General features: G+C 36.9%; 1 protein-coding gene across 1 annotated transcript in view; it reads left to right on the forward strand.

Moving 5' to 3' along the window:
* The window catches only part of RLF (RLF zinc finger), an 82,951-nt gene that overhangs the window by 15,307 nt on the left and 50,677 nt on the right, over nt 1–16,967 (forward strand). The window contains exon 2 of the mRNA XM_067725635.1: nt 16,784–16,938. Within this exon, the coding sequence (XP_067581736.1) occupies nt 16,784–16,938 (155 nt within the window). The remainder of the gene's footprint in view (nt 1–16,783; nt 16,939–16,967) is intronic.

The following is a 16,967-nucleotide window of genomic DNA, read 5'->3' on the forward strand; positions in this document are numbered from 1 at the left end:
TTTTTGAATTCAACATAATGTTTCTAAGGTGTATCTAGTGTGTATGTATAGTTTTTGGTATGTATAGTCTTGATACTTTCATTTTTCACTGGTGTGTAGTATTTCATTATGTAAATATATCAGTTCATTTGTCCATTCTTTTACTGATGGATTTAGAGGCATTTACATTAACTGCTGGGGTAGATATCTTTTCCTTATATGTTTATACATGGCTGCAAGAATTTCTTTTAGGGTATATGCTTACAGTGGAATTGCTAGCTTCATATATAAGCCTATCTTCAACTATAATAAATACTGCCAAGTTACTCTCCAAAGTATTTGTAGCAGTTTATGCAGTTATCAGTGTATGAAAGTTACCATTGCCCTTCATTCTTGCCAATACTTTGTATAGTCGACAGTTTAATTGTAGCCGTTCTGATGGATAGACTGTGGTATCTCATTGTGGTTTTAATTTTTTTTTCTGTTTACTTGTGAGGAGTTGCTTATCTTTTTGGTTATATTTATTGCTATTCAGATTTCCTCTTTTCTGAATTACTTTTTCCTATTTTTTGCTCATTTTTCATTTGGGTTTTCTTAACAGTTTTTATGAAATTATATTCTAGATACGAATTTTTTGTTGGTCATTACTTTGGAATTATCTTTTCTTCTGTTTATCTTTTCACTTTTTATATCATTATTTTTAACGTAATTTTTAAACTTTTTTTTAACATTTCATTTATTTTTGGCTGCATTGGTCTTCATTGCTGCACGTGGGCTTTCTCTGGTTGCGGCGAGTGGGGGCTATTCATTGCGATGCAGTGACTTCCCTTGTGGAGCACGGGCTCTAGGCATGTGGGCTTCAGTAGTTGTAGCACGCAGGCTCAGGAGGTGTGACTCCCGGGCTTAGTTGCTCCACGGCATGTGGGATCTTCCCAGACCAGGGCTTGAACCCATGTCCCCTGCATTGGCAGGAGGATTCTTAATCACTGTGCCACCAGGGAAGTCCCTTATATTATTTTTATGCACAGAATTTTTACACTTTATTGCAGTAAAAATAGTAAATCTGACAATTGAAATGTAAAATTTATTTAAATTCCTTTTATGATTTTGTGCATTTTGTGGAGCATTGTGTTTTTTCAAAAAAAGCTTTATTGAGGTATAATTGACATACAGTAAACTGCTCATATTTAAAATGAACAATTTGATAAGCTTTGGCATATCTGTATACCCATGAAACCACAATCAAGATAACAAATATATCCGTCACTCCTAGAACTTTCTTTCTACTCCCATTGTATTTCCTCTTTCTTACTTTCCTCCCGTACATAACCATAACATCCTCACTCAGCTATGCTGCTTTCTCTATATATAGATTATATTGCATTTTTAGAATTTTACATAAATAAACCTGTAAGTCTCTTTTTGGTTTCTTGCAGTATAATTATTTTGAAATTCTTTTATGATGTTGTATATATTAATAATTAATTCCTTTCATTGCTGAGTATTCATTCTATGGCTTTATCATGATTTGTTTATTCACCTGTTGGTATATTTGGCTTGTTTCCAGTTTTTAGCTAATACAGACAAAGCTGCTATGAACATTCATGTGTAAGTCTTTGTGTGAACAAACGCCTTCTCTTTCTCTTGGGTAAATAACTGGAATGGCTGGGTCACATGTCAGGTTTTTGAGAGTAGTTGTATCATTTTACATTCCTACCAACAATGTATGAGAGTTCTAGTTTTCCACCTCCTGATCAGCACTTGGTGTGGCCAGTCTTTTTAGCTTTAGCCATTTTAAAATTAGTGGCAGCTCATTGTGGTTCTCATTTGCCTTTCCCTAATGACTTCTGTTGAGTATCTTTTCATGTGCTTAGTTACCAACCATGTATCTTCTTTGGGAATGTATCTTTTCAACTCTTGCTCGTTTGAAAAAATTGGATTGTCTCTTTTCTTACTGTTGAGTTTTGAGGGGTGTATGTGTGTGTTTTTGGACCCAAGTCCTTTATGCAATATATTCTTCTTTTTTTCCTTCTTTAAATGTTGTGACTTAGGTGGCAAAGGGTAGACAGATTGGGGATGGTGATTTGTATCACTTTTAAGTTACACACATTCTGCCTCTGGTTCACTTGGGATCTCTGGAGGGAACACCCTTGGCTGTGACACAGATTCCATTGTGTTGATGTGGGCATGGAGAAAGCCTGAGGTGCTCTCTACCAGCTTAGAAGGAGCAGATCATGACAAGGATGAACTGAGGCAGAACAACATGGTGGCAGACACACATTGTGGACAGAACTGTTCTAAACGCATGAGAGACACTATCAAGAACTTCAGAGAAAAACTGGGTGAGACACTAACAGGAACGAAATGTCCTGCATTACTAGATGGGCATAAGAGCAGCCAAGCCATGGCTTGCTTGTTGGCATGTATTCTCCTAGGCTGTGGTTTGTCTTTTTATTCTCTTAACAGTGTCTTTTGAAGGACACAAGTTCTTAATTTTGATAAAGCTCAGTTTATTAACTTGTTCTTTTATTTATTTTTATTAATTAATTAATTTTATTTATTTCTGGCTGTGTTGGGTCTTCGTTGCTGTGCGCGGGCTTTCTCTAGTTGTGGTGAGCAGGGGCTACTCTTTGTTGCGGTGCACAGGCTTCTCATTGAGGTGGCTTCTCTTGTTGCAGAGCACGGGCTCTAGGGCGCGCGGGCTTCAGTAGTTGTGGCTCGCGGGCCCTAGAGCACAGGGCCACGGACTTAGTTTCTCTGCGGCACGGACTTAGTTGTGGCGCACGGACTTAGTTTCTCTGCGGCATGTGGGATCTTCCCGGACCAGGGCTCGAACCCGTGTCTCCTGCATTGGCAGGCCTATTCTTAACCACTGAGCTACCAGGGAAGCCCAACTTGTTCTTTTATTGATTGTATTTTTCATGTTATGTCTGAGAAATCTGCCTAACCCAAGAGCACAAAAGCTTTCTATGTTCTCTTCTATAAATGTTACTGTTTTAGGTTTTAAATTTAGATCTGTGATCCATTTGGAGTTAATTTCTGTGTATTGTGTGAGTGATGGGTGGAAGTCATTTTTCTAAAAATATGAACATCTCAATGTTACAGAATCATTTGTTGAAAAGACTGCTTTCCCATTGAATTGAGAAATTGCCTTTGCGCTTTGCTGAAAATCAGTTAGCCATATGTATGTAGGTCTGTTTCTGGACTTTATTCGGTTCTGTTGATCTATTTGTATACCCTGATGCCGTTACCACACTCTTGTGTTGCTTTTTTCAAACAGAAAATACAATGTTATGAAAGCTATGTTACACATAGAGACAGGAAGTAGAATGGTGATTGCCAGGGGCTGGAGGGAAGGGGAAATGGGGAGTTATTGTTTAATGGGTCAGTTTCAGTTTTGCAAGGTGAAACAAGTTCTGTGGATGGATGTTGGTGATGGTAGCACGGCAGTGTAAATATACTTAATGTCACAGAACTGTACACTTAAAAAAATGGTTAAGGTAGTAAGTTTTGTTACGTGTATTTTGCCACAGTTTTTTAAGCTGTATTGTGCAATGTCTGGTGCAAAATGAGTACTCAGTCATTTCAGTTAAGTGATTTTTAAAAATCAAGACCCAGAGAGGTTAGCTGGCAAATGATGGGGGGTAGAGGTTTGAATCCACAGCCGAAAGGCATGTTATTTCACTCTGTTACACAACTGCCTCAGAATTGTGATCCTCTTCCCCCGTGTGATAAAGCTTGGATTTAAAAATCTCAAGATTTAAGAGGTATTCTAGATCAATCTCTTTAGTACTAGTGACTTACTAAAACAGAAATGTGGGGTATTTGAATTTATCCTTCTCTTTCCCCAGTCTTCCTAATCATGCTTATGCACTTCTGTTTCTTGAAAATTGCTCTTCTTAAATCTTAAGACATAAAGTTAACTTTTTTGGGTATTTTTTTATATTGTAGTAAAGTATGCATAATATAAAATTTTTCACTTTAGCTATTTTTAAGCATACAGTTCACAGTGGCATTAAGTATGTTATGTTGTTATGCAACTGTCACCACCATTCATCTTCAGAACATTTTCATCTTCCCACACTGAACCTCTGAACTCATCAGACATTAATCCCCCATTCGTCCCTCTCCCCTGCCTCTGGTAACCACCATTCTGCTTTCTGCCTCTATGAATTTGACTATGGTGCATTTTTATAAGTGGAAACCTATGTCTCTTCGTGACTTGCTTATTTCACTTAGCGTAATGGCTTTAAGATTCATCGAGGTTGTAGCATGTGTCAAATTTCCTTTCTTTTTGAGGCTGAATAATATGCCACTGTTATACCACAATTTGTTCATCTATCCCTTGATGGATTCTTGGATTGCGTCCACCTATTGTAAATAATGCTGCTATGAACATGGGAACAAATAGCTCTTCAGGTCACTGCTTTCAGTTCTTTTGGGTGTATATCCAGAAGTGAAATTACTAGATCATATGGTAATTCTGTTTAATTTTTGGAGAAACCATCATACTTTTGCACAGTGGCTGAACCATTTTACATTCCCACCAACAATGCACAGGGGTTCCAAATTCTCCACATTTTTGCAAACAATTGTTATTTTCTGTTTGTTTTTGATAATAACTATCCTAATGAGTGTGAAATGGTATCTCACTGTGATTTTGATTTGCATTTCCTACTTACTGATGTTGAACATTTTTTCATGTGCTTATTGGCCATTTGTGTATCTTCTTTGGAGAAATGTCTGTTTAAGTCCTTTGCCCATTATTAATTGGGTTTTGTTGTTGTTGAGTTTTAAAGCTTTATATATTTTGGATATTAATCCATTAACAGATAGATGACTTGCAGATATTTTCACCTGTTTTGCAGGTTTTCTTTTTACCACATGGATAGTATCCAAATTTCGGGGTACAAAAGTTTTTAATTTTGATATAGCTCAGTTTATCTGTTTATACTTTTGTTACGTGTGCTCTCAGTATCATGACTAAGAAATCATTTCCAAGTCCAATATCAGGAAGCTTTTCCACTGTTTTCTTCCAAGCGTTTTATGATTTTTAGCTCTTAGATCTATTTTTTCCCTTTTTCTTTTCTTTTTTTAATTGAAGTGTAGTTGATTTACAATATTGTGTTAGCTTCCGGTGTACAGTAAAATTATTATACATATATTTTTCAGATTATTTTCCATTATAGGTTATTACAAGATATTGCATATAGTTTCCTGTGATATACAGTAAATCCTTGCTGCTTATCTGTTTTTTTTGTTTCGTTTTTTATTTATTTAATTTATTTATTTTTGGCTGCATTGGGTCTTCGTTGCGGTGCGCAGGCTTCTCATTGCGGTGGCTTCTCTTGTTGTGGAGCCCGGGCTCTAAGCGCATGGGCTTCAGTAGTTGTGGCTCGCAGGGTCTAGAGTGCAGGCTTAGTAGTTGTGGCGCACAGGCTTACTTGCCTCGCGGCATGTGGGATCTTCCTGGACCAGGGCTCAAACCAGTGTCCCCTGCATTGGCAGGGGGATTCTTAACCACTGTGCCACCAGGGAAGCCCTGCTTATCTGTTTTATATGTAGCAGTTTGTATCTGTTAATCCCATAGTACTCCTAATTTATCCCTCCCTTCCCCTTTGGTAACCATAAGTTTGTTTTCTGTGTCTGTTTCGTATATAGATTTTTATTATTTTTTAGATTCCCCATATAAGTGATATCAATGTGATATTTGTCTTTCTCTGTCTGACTGACTTCATTTAGTATGATATTCTCTAGGTCCATCCATGTTGCTGCAAATGGCAATATTTCATTCTATTTTATGACTGTAATATTCTGTTGTTGTGGTGTGTGTGTGTGTGTGTGTGTGTGTGTGTGTATGTATACACACACACACATACCACATCTTCTTAAGCCAGTTGTCTCTTGGTGGGCGCTTGGGTTGTTTCCATCTTGGGTATTGTGAATAATGCTGCTATGAACATTGGGGTACAGGTATCTTTTCAAATCAGAGTTTTTGTCTTTTCAGGATATATGCCCAGAGGTGGAATTGCTGGATGGTATGGTAGCTTTATTTTTAGTTTTTAAAGGAATCTTCACGCTTTTTTCCATAGTGGCTGCACCAGTTTACGTTCCCACCAACAGTGTAGTAGGGTTCCTTTTTCTCCACATTCTGTCCAGCATTTGTTATTTGTAGACTTTTTGATGATAGCCATTCTGACTGATGTGAGGTGATATCTCATTGTGGTTTTGATTTGCATTTCTCTGATAATTAGTGACGTTGAGTATCTTTTCATGTGCCTGTTGGTCATCTGTGTGTCTTTTTGGAGAGATGTCTGTTGAGGTCTTCTGCCCATTGTTTGATTGGGTTGTTTGGTTTTTTGATACTGAGTTGTAGGAGTTGTTGGTATATTTTGGATATTAACCCTTTGTCAGTCACATCATTTGCAAATATTTTCTCCTGTTCCATAGGTTGTCTTTTCATTTTGTTGATGGTTTTGTTTGCTGTGCAAAAGTTTTTAAGTTTCATTAGGTCCCATTTGTTTATTTTTGCTTTTATTTCTTTTGCCTTTGCAGTCTGATCTTAGATCTATTTTGAGCTAATTTATGGTATAAGGTAAGAGTCTAATTCTTTTGCATATGGATATTCAATTTTCCCAACACTGTTTGTTGAAAAGACTGTCCTTTCCCGCACTGAATGGTCTTGGCACCCTGGAAAATCATTTGACCATATATGCGAGGGTTTATTTCTGGACTCCTCTATTTCATTGGTCTGTGTGTCCGTCTTTACTTGAGTACACACTGCTTTGATTACTGTAGCTTTGTAGTAAATTTTGAAATCAGAAAGTATCAGATTTACAACTTCATTCTTCTTTTTCAAGTTTGTTTTGGCAGTTCAAGGTCCCTTGAGATTCTATGTTAATTTTAGGATGGATTTTTCTATCTCTACCCCCCCAAAAAAAGTCACTGGGATTTTGATAGGGATTGCATTGAATCTGTGGGTTGCTTTGTATAGTATTGACATCTTAACAATATTGTATTTCAATCCATGGACATTTTCATGACATGTCTTGCCATTTATTTGTGTCTTCTTTAATATCCCTCTTCAAGTTTTTTTAATATATAAATTTATTTATTGATTGATTCCTGCTGCACTGGGTCTTCGTGGCTGTGCGCGGGCTTTCTCTAGTTGCTGTGAGCGGGGGCTACTCTTCATTGTGGTGTGCTGGCTTCTCCTTGCAGTGGCTTCTGTTGTTGTGGAGCACATGCTCTAGGCACGCGGGCTTCAGTAGTTGTGGCACTCAGGCTCAGTAGTTGTGGCTCGTGGACTCTAGAGCGCAGGCTCAGTAGTTGTGGCGCATGGGCTTAGTTGCTTCGCGGCATGTGGGATCTTCCCGGACCAGGGCTCGAACCCGTATCCCCTGCATTGGCAGGCGGATTCTTAACCACTGTGCCACTAGGGAAGCCCTCTCATCAAGTTCTAATAGTTTTCAGTGTGCAAGTCTTTCACTTCCTTGGTTTATTCCTGTTTTTTTGATGTGATTGTAAATGGAATAGTTAACTTCCTTTTCAGATTATTTATTGTTAGTGTATAAAACCACAACTGAGGGAATTCCCTGGCAGTCCAGTTGTTAGGACTGTGTGGTTTCACTGCTGTGGACCCGGGTTTGATCCCTGGTTGTGGAACTAAGATCCTGCAAGCTGTGCGGCGTGGCCAAGAACAAAAAACACAACTGGTTTTTGTATGTTGATTTTATATCCTGCAACTTTGCTGAACTTGTTTATATGAATAGTTTTTTTTGGTGTGGAATATTTAATATATGTAAAATCATGTCATCTGCAAACAGTGATACTGTATTTTTCTTTCCAATTTGGATGCCTTTTATTTCTTTTTCTTGCCTAATTGCTCTCACTAGGACTTCCAGTACTGTATTGAATAGAAGTGGTGAATGTGGATATCCTTCTTCCTGACCTTAAAGGAAAAGCTTTTAGTCTTTCACCATTGAATATAATGTTAGGGTTTTTCATTCATGGTCTATATTATGTGGAGGTAATTTTCTTCTACTCCTAGTTTGTTGAGTGTTTTTTTTTTTTAATCATGCATGAAAGATTGTTGAATTTTTCAAACACTCTTCATCAGTGGAGGTGATCATGTGAGGTTTTTTCCCTTCATGCTCTTAACGTGGTGTAGTGCACTAATTGATTTTTATATGCTTTACCATCCTTGCATTCCAGGAATAAATCCCACTTGGTCATAGTGTATAATCCATTTTAATATGGCATTGAATTCAGTTTGCTAGTATTTTGTTGATGATTTTTGTATCAGTGTTCATAAGGCCTATGGATCTGTAGTTTTCTTTACTTGTAGTCTTTGTCTGGCTTTTGTATCAAGGTAATGCTGGCCTCATAGAATGAGCTAGGATGTATTACCTCTTCAGTTTTTTGGGAAGATTAACTGTTGATGCTGTTCTCATCCAAGCTCTCTTCCTTACTGTTATTGATAACTGAAATGAAGATACCATATGGGTGCTGTAAAGGAAACATGAAAATTTTCATTCAACCACAGTAGTAATGAAAAGATGATAAATTGAATAAACAAAATAATGTATTTCCCTTATCCAGTTGACCCTCAAAAAGTTGTATTTAGGTTGTAATGTACAATAATTGTGACAGTTCCTCAGTCTGTTACTATCTTACATAAATAATAGGAATGTAAATTGGAACAAATTTTCTGGTGCAGAATTTGGCACTATGTAGTCTTAAGAATTATGCATCCTTTGACCCAGCAATACCATTTATAGAACATTGTCCTAAATATTATATATAATAATGCAGAGTTAGAAGCCATCATGCCCAGAAACAGGGACTTGAGTAATAAACTGTGATACACACATGAACTATAAAAATACTGATGTTGAAGAAAATTTTACAAAACAATGTATAGTTTGAGTCCATTAAAATACTGCTATTTAGGCATTAAAAAGCCCTCAAACTTAATATTACCTGTTAACAGTGGTCTACTTTTGGGTAGTGATAGTGTAGATTGTTGACATTTTTATTTTTACTTCTCTGTTGATCCATATTTCTTAAACAATAAAGGATATTAATTTTATGAAAAAACAGCAAAAGATATTTTTGAAAATGAAATGAAGTTAGAAAGCATAGTTAAATCCCATGACAGAATTACTATCTAAAAATAATCTTGGTAGGCTGGGATGATGAACTGAATCCAGGATAGATGAATAGGTAGGTAGATAGAGTAATAAGTAAGTAATATTTCTAGATTTTAAAAAAACAACTGTAACCAATATAGAAAGTGTGAGGTGGGGCCTAATAGCAACATATGTAAAAGACTTAAAAGTTGTAATTTACTCTGGCCACTTTCTGAATGTAAGCAGCCAGCTGTTCTCTTCCCATTCCATCTCACACCCAGCTTAGTCTCTTCTATGGAAACCTCCCGTGCTTCCTCACCAACGGATGTAAAGTCTTGTCACTGTTTGCCCTATCTGTTCTATTGGTGTTTTCTGACTTTGTTCAAGTTACTGTCTACTTGGAATCCTGTTCCCCTCACTTTTGAATTTTCAAACTTGACCCGTACCTCAGAAATCCAGCTCAAGTGCTATCCCCTGCTGAAAGCCTGTCTGTCATAGTGCAATCACATTTTACTCAAATTTATGTAATTCTGGGAATTTCACGAGTTGAGAAATTAAAATCAGTAAGATTTCTCGTTTTATGTGCAAAATTTGAAATAATGAAAATCCTCCTCTATTAAAAGTCACATAATTTCCTGTTGCCATAGGACATGCAGCTTTAACAAGTACCAGATATTTTTTGTCATTTCTTTGTGAACCACCAGCATTCTGAACTGTGGAGTATTAATCAGCACTATTGCTGGAAAACTTTCCCCAGAAGCAGTCATTTTAAATGGAAATTAAATGTTGTAAACTCTCAGGAAGAAGGCCAAATGATGACCATGATACTACTTGCTGTAAAAGATTAAAGTTAACACCTGGTGGGGAAAGTAGAGTTTTAAAACACATCTAAAATAGTTGTAGAATTGTGCATTCTGAAAAGTCTTGTAGCACAGTAATTAAGTGTGGGCTCTGGAGTCAGATGACACTAGTTCAAATCCTAACATTTAATACCAGGTGTCTTTTGGAAAATAACTTAATCTCTCTGTGCTTTGGTTTCCCCATTTTAAAAATGAGCTGATGCCACAGCAATCAGAGAAGAAAAGGAAATAAAAGGAATCCAAATCGGAAAAGAAGAAATAAAGCTGTCACTGTTTGCACGTGACATGATACTATACATAGGGGATCCTAAAGATGCTACCAGAAAACTACTAGAGCTAATCAATGAATTTGGTAAAGTAGCAGGATACAAAATTAATGCACAGAAATCTCTGGCATTCCTATACACTAATGATGAAAAATCTGAAAGTGAAATCAAGAAAACACTCCCATTTACCATTGCAACAAAAAGAATAAAATATCTAGGAATAAACCTACCTAAGGAGATGAAAGACCTGTATGCAGAAAATTATAAGACACTGATGAAAGAAATTAAAGATGATACAAATAGATGGAAAGATATACCATGTTGTTGGATTGGAAGAAAACATTGTGAAAATGACTCTACTACCCAAAACAATCTACAGATTCAGTGCAATCCCTATCAAACTACCACTGGCATTTTTCACAGAACTAGAACAAAAAATTTCATAATTTGTATGGAAACACAAAAGACCCTGAATAGCCAAAGCAATCTTGAGAATGAAAAATGAAGCTGGAGGAATCAGGCTCTCTGACTTCAGACTATACTACAAAGCTACAGTAATCAAGACAGTATGGTACTGGCACAAAACCAGAAAGATAGATCAATGGAACAGGATAGAAAGCCCAGAGATAAACCCACGCACATATGGTCACCTTATCTTTGATAAAGGAGGCAGGAATGTACAGTGGAGAAAGGACAGCCTCTTCAGTAAGTGGTGCTGGGAAAACTGGACAGGTACATGTAAAAGTATGAGATTAGATCACTCCCTAACACCATACACAGAAATAAGCTCAAAATGGATTAAACACCTAAATGTAAGGCCAGAAACTATCAAACTCTTAGAGGAAAACATAGGCAGAACACTCTATGACATAAATCACAGCAAGATCCTTTTTTGACCCACCTCCTAGAGAAATGGAAATTAAAAACAAAAATAAACAAATGGGACCTAACGAAACTGCAAAGCTTTTGCACAGCAAAGGAAATCATAAACAAGACCAAAAGACAGCCCTCAGAATGGGAGAAAATATTTGCAAATGAAGCAACTGACAAAGGATTAATCTCCAAAGTTTACAAGCAGTTCATGCAGCTCAATAACAAAAAAACAAACAACCCAATCCAAAAACGGGCAGAAGACCTAAATAGACATTTCTCCAAAGAAGATATACAGACTGCCAACAAACACATGAAAGAATGCTCAACATCATTAATCATTAGAGAAATGCAAATCAAAACTACAGTGAGATACCATCTCACACCAGTCAGAATGGCCATCATCAAAAAATCTAGAAACAATAAATGCTGGAGAGGGTGTGGAGAAAAGGGAACACTCTTGCACTGCTGGTGGGAATGTGAATTAGTACAGCCACTATGGAGAACAGTATGGAGGTTCCTTAAAAAACTAAAAATAGAACTACCATATGACCCAGCAATCCCACTATTGGGTATATACCCTGAGAAAACCATAATTCAAAAAGAGTCATGTACCAAAATGTTCATTGCAGCTCTATTTACAATAGCCAGGACATGGAAACAACCTAAGTGTCCATCATCGGATGAATGGATAAAGAAGATGTGGCACATATATACAATGGAATATTACTTAGCCATAAAAAGAAACGAAATTGAGCTATTTGTAATGAGGTGGATGGACCTAGAGTCTGTCATACAGAGTGAAGTAAGTCAGAAAGAGAAAGACAAATACCGTATGCTAACACATATATATGGAATTTAAGGGAAAAAAATGTCATGAAGAACCTAGGGTAAGACAGGAATAAAGACACAGACCTACTAGAGAATGGACTTGAGGATATGGGGAGGGGAAAGGGTAAGCTGTGACAAAGTGAGAGAGTGGCATGGACATATATACACTACCAAACGTAAAATAGATAGCTAGTGGGAAGCAGCCGCATAGCACAGGGAGATCAGCTCGGTGCTTTGTGACCACATAGAGGGGTGGCATAGGGAGGGTAGGAGGAGGGGAGATGCAAGAGGGAAGAGATATGGGAACATATGTATATGTATAACTGATTCACTTTGTTATAAAGCAGAAACTAACACACCATTGTAAAGCAATTATACTCCAATAAAGATGTAAAAAAAAAAATGAGCTGATGATAAATCACCTAGCTCTTCAGGTTGTTGTATTAAATGTTCGTAGCATGTAAAGCTCTTAGGAAGATACCTAGTGCATACTGTGTGCTCAAAAACAATAACTATGGTTATTCCACCGGAAAAATTAGTCTTGAACTATTTGAGTTTTAAATTGGAATGCATCCCTGCATAAAATATGACCATCATGAAGAAAAGAATTCTCCTTCCTTGGTAGTTTCAGAGAATAGGATGCTACCAGTCTCTTTAAAACCATGTAGTAAGGAATGTATGAAACCATGTAGTGAGGAATATAGATAGAATTGGGATAGGGAAGAGATTCTTTCCTTCACTGTAAACATAATACTTATTAAAGAAAATTTGGGAAGAATTTCAGAAAATTATAAAAATGATAGAAGATTGTTTATAATCCTACTACTACTCCAGTGCTAATAACCGTATTAGCTGAGTTCCTTCTAGTTATTTTCCCTGTGCATTAATTTTTTGGGGTACAAATACGTTAGGACTACAACACATACACAGAACTGGAGGATATTTAGCCTAGAGAAGTAAACTGTTGTAGCATTCCAGGTGAGGGATGTTGGGGGCCTGGTCTAGGTTACTGTCTGTAGAAATAAAGCATAAGATCACAGACAAAGGTATTTCTGCAGTTGAATCAGCAAACTTTGGTGTGGTGGTTTCAAGGACAGGTTTTTTTAGCTCTGGCTCCTGAAAAGAAGCAGATGGAACATAGGAGGAAGAACATATTTGCTGGGGAAGATGTTTGTTTTCAACATGTTGAATTTTAGATTTGACTAGGACATCCAGATGGAAATGTCTAACAGGCATTTGAGGTATATAGCAAGGACTTGAGAGATAATCTGCCTTGGATATGAATGAGAGCACCCCAGTAAGAATGTTTAAAATAATCAAAGATGGTACCTGATTGGGCTAATTTATCTGACCTCTCAGTGTATTTAGTTCTTTAAGGGCAGGATAAGAGTCTTCATCTCTAGTACCCAGCACAGTATTGCCACATAGTAAGCTTTTGTAGCGTAAATGCATTTACTGAAACAAAGAGAAGAGGCCATTAATTTGGTCTCTGAAGAATGCCACTGAACTTGAGGGAGTCATAGTTATCATTTGTTGCCCCTTTCTTATTCAGTTTTGTTGGTGTCTAAAATTTAAAAGTCTAAAGAAAAATAAGAGACTTCCATTTTTCTTTTCTGCTTCTGATGGAATTTTGTTTACATGAGGTACTTAAAATGTCATTTGGATGGCTGTAATTCATTCAGTTTCATCTTGCATTTTTAAAAAAGATGATAATGAAGATTGTTCCAGTGATTCTTCCAATGTCCAGAGTATGCTCATAGTGGACATGTTAAGGACACCTCCTTAATGTGATTAACATGTAAGGGGGGAAAACATTTAGGAATATAAAAAATATATAAATCAGTATAGGGAAAAACGTAAACATAAATAGTCATGGGGTATTGAATCTTTGAAATTGTGTAACTTGTTGGGAGTCTTATTGGATTGTCTGTGTCAGAAGATACTAGATTGGTGGCAGGAGCTTCTGAGTGGGAAGGTGGACTGTGGAAAGAATAACCTCATCTGTATGCACTATGCCCTTCTCTTTGCATACTTTAGCCAGTAGTTGGTTAATTTGCATGTGTGGTTTCAACTATCATGCTGTGTTGACTCATTCTGAAAGCTCCACGAGGATAGGCCCCCATCTCTTTCCCCCCAGTACCTAACTCCTTACTAGAGTAGGCGCTCAAAAAATATTTGTCAAATGAATAGAATGATGAGTTTATTCAGTAAAATGGTAAATTTATTCAGTAAACATTTAATGAGACTTGAATGTCCTATGGAGATGGAAGGGGGTAGAAGAGTGTTAGGCCTGTAAAGATTGATAAGATAAATCTGACCTCCGGAGCATAAAATCTGCTACTGAATATAAATTTGTAAAGCCCTCTGGTTTTCAGATTAACCAATGCAGACAGTAAGTAATTTGCTGATCTAAAACAATCTCTTTCTGACATAGATTTTAATAAATTTCTTCAGAGAGATTATGTGAAATCTTTTTTATGTAACTGATAAGCACATGATTCTGCATTCCTTCTCTTCACTGTTTTAGCTAGAAAGGATTGTTGTGGGGTCAGTTTTATGATCCTGTTATTATTTTTTTTTCTTATTTTACTAAAATTTGGGATTTGATTAGATGGGGACATAATGCTTTTCTGAAAATACAGAAAGAGCCCACTTCTCTAAAGTGACTGTGATAAAGCAGCAAGATACTGAATTGAAATGGTTGTACTAAAATAGCTTAACTGGCTTGATCAGTCAAGTATGCAAAGATCAGATAATCCAGTGTGTTAGTTAAGAGAGCTTTTACTGTATGTGGTATAATGGTTGATCATATATTTCCCTGTTAAGTTTGTTTGTTTTAAATAATCAAGACTAGTCAGTTCTTAATTATCAGAACAGATATAGGGGCTGTTATTGTGAAAACTGCAGAAAAAACTGCAGAAGATCAGTGGAATCCTGCAGTGCCACCACAGCTATTGGTAGTTTGCTAAGCAGAAAAATCAGAAGACAGGAAGTTAGAAGAAATTATTATTGAAGTAGCCTTAACTCCCTAGCCCAGTCAGAATGTGTGTTCTAGGGGGGGAAAACTTGCACAATTCAAGTCTTAACCTAACGAGATGTATCAGTTAAGCATAAGCAAAACCTATTCAGTTGTTAGAGGAAAGAAATATATTAATAGTAGGGAGAGCAACTTTGTGGAACCTAGAAAGAGAGACCCCAAACCAGAATTTGGCAGATTTTCCACACTGTCCAAAGAGAACAGAAGCCAGCTTTCTGTCGTCATTTGAACACATGTAACTTATCAGGCTTTATTGTGGTTGTGTTTTCCTTTTTTTTAGATTTTAAACTCACCAGATAACCTCTTATGTCAAAGTATGGGGAATGGGGACCATAGGTGGTAATATGACTGTCCCCCATTGTAAACAAATGAACTGGCATTTGGCATATATATTAGTTTTTGAAATAAACTTCATTAAAAATAAAAACCTCAACCTTTTATAAATTGGTAAGTATAAATTAAGCCTAATAAGTTCTACGTGTGTAGAAAAAAGAGCTGAGAGGGCTACACTCAGCAATAAGTCTCTTGTGTAAGTCAGGGATCATATTCTTATCCTTGTATACCCAGTGTATTGGCACATGGTTGGTGTTCAATTTAATGTTGTATTAATGAAACGCTACTGAATTTCAGAGATGGTAACTCCAGACCTCTAGTGAGAACAACTATAGGCGTTTTATGGCTTTATTCTTAGATTTATTCTCATGTCAAAAGAGCAGTCTGCCTTTTCTTTAACTCAGCAGAAACAATTCATTAAGTGATGAAAATAGAATCCTCTAAACAAACCAGATGCGAATCAAAACTGCAATGAGATATCATCTCACACCGGTCAGAATGGCCATCATCAAAAAAATCTATAAACAGTAAATGCTGGAGAGGGTGTGGAGAAAAGGGAACACTGTTGCACTGTTGGTGGGTATGTAAATTGATACAGCCACTATGGAGAACAGTATGGAGATTCCTTAAAAAACTACAAATAGAACTACCATACGACCCAGCAATCCCACTACTTGGTATATACCCTGAGAAAACCATAATTCAAAAAGAGTCATGTACCAATATGTTCATTGCAGCTCTATTTACAATAGCCAGGACATGGAAACAACCTAAGTGTCCATCAACAGATGAATGGATAAAGAAGATGTGGCACATATATACAATGGAATATTACTCAGCCATAAAAAGAAATGAAATTGAGCTATTTGTAATGAGGTGGATGGACCTAGAGTCTGTCATACAGAGTGAAGTAAGTCAGAAAGAGAAAAACAAATACCTTATGCTAACACATATATATGGAATCTAAGGGGGAAAAAAAAGGTCATGAAGAACCTAGGGGTAAGATGGGAATAAAGACACAGACCTACTAGAGAATGAACTTGAGGATATGGGGAGGGGGAAGGGTAAGCTGTGACAAAGTGAGAGAGTGGCATGGACATATATACACTACCAAACGTAAAATAGATAGCTAGTGGGAAGCAGCCGCATAGCACAGGGAGATCAGCTCGGTGCTTTGTGACCACCTAGAGGGGTGGCATAGGGAGGGTGGGAGGGAGGGAGACGCAAGAGGGAAGAGATATGGGAACATGTGTATATGTATAACTGATTCACTTTGTTATAAAGCAGAAACTAACACACCATTGTAAAGCAATTATACTCCAATAAAGATGTTAAAAAAACAAAAAGGCAAATAAAAGGTGTATGCATCTGTTAGACAAAAAGGAAGGGGTAGTGCATTTGAGAACAAAGATAGTCTTGTTTGTTTCATTGTCTTTATTTTTTTTTAATAATTAAAACTCTAACTTTATTTTTTAGACCTTATTGCAATATGCAAGCAGCAAGAATGCATCAGAACATATTGTGTATCTTCTGGAGGTATATCGACTTGCCATCCAAAGCTTTGCCAGTGCTCGCCCATATTTAACTACTGAATGCGAAGATGTCCTCTTAGTGCTTGGCAGATTAGTACTGTAAGTTTAAGAACTTAAATCCCTCTTAA

The sequence above is a fragment of the Pseudorca crassidens genome, chromosome 2, assembly GCF_039906515.1.
Source record: "Pseudorca crassidens isolate mPseCra1 chromosome 2, mPseCra1.hap1, whole genome shotgun sequence".
NCBI lineage: Eukaryota > Metazoa > Chordata > Mammalia > Artiodactyla > Delphinidae > Pseudorca > Pseudorca crassidens.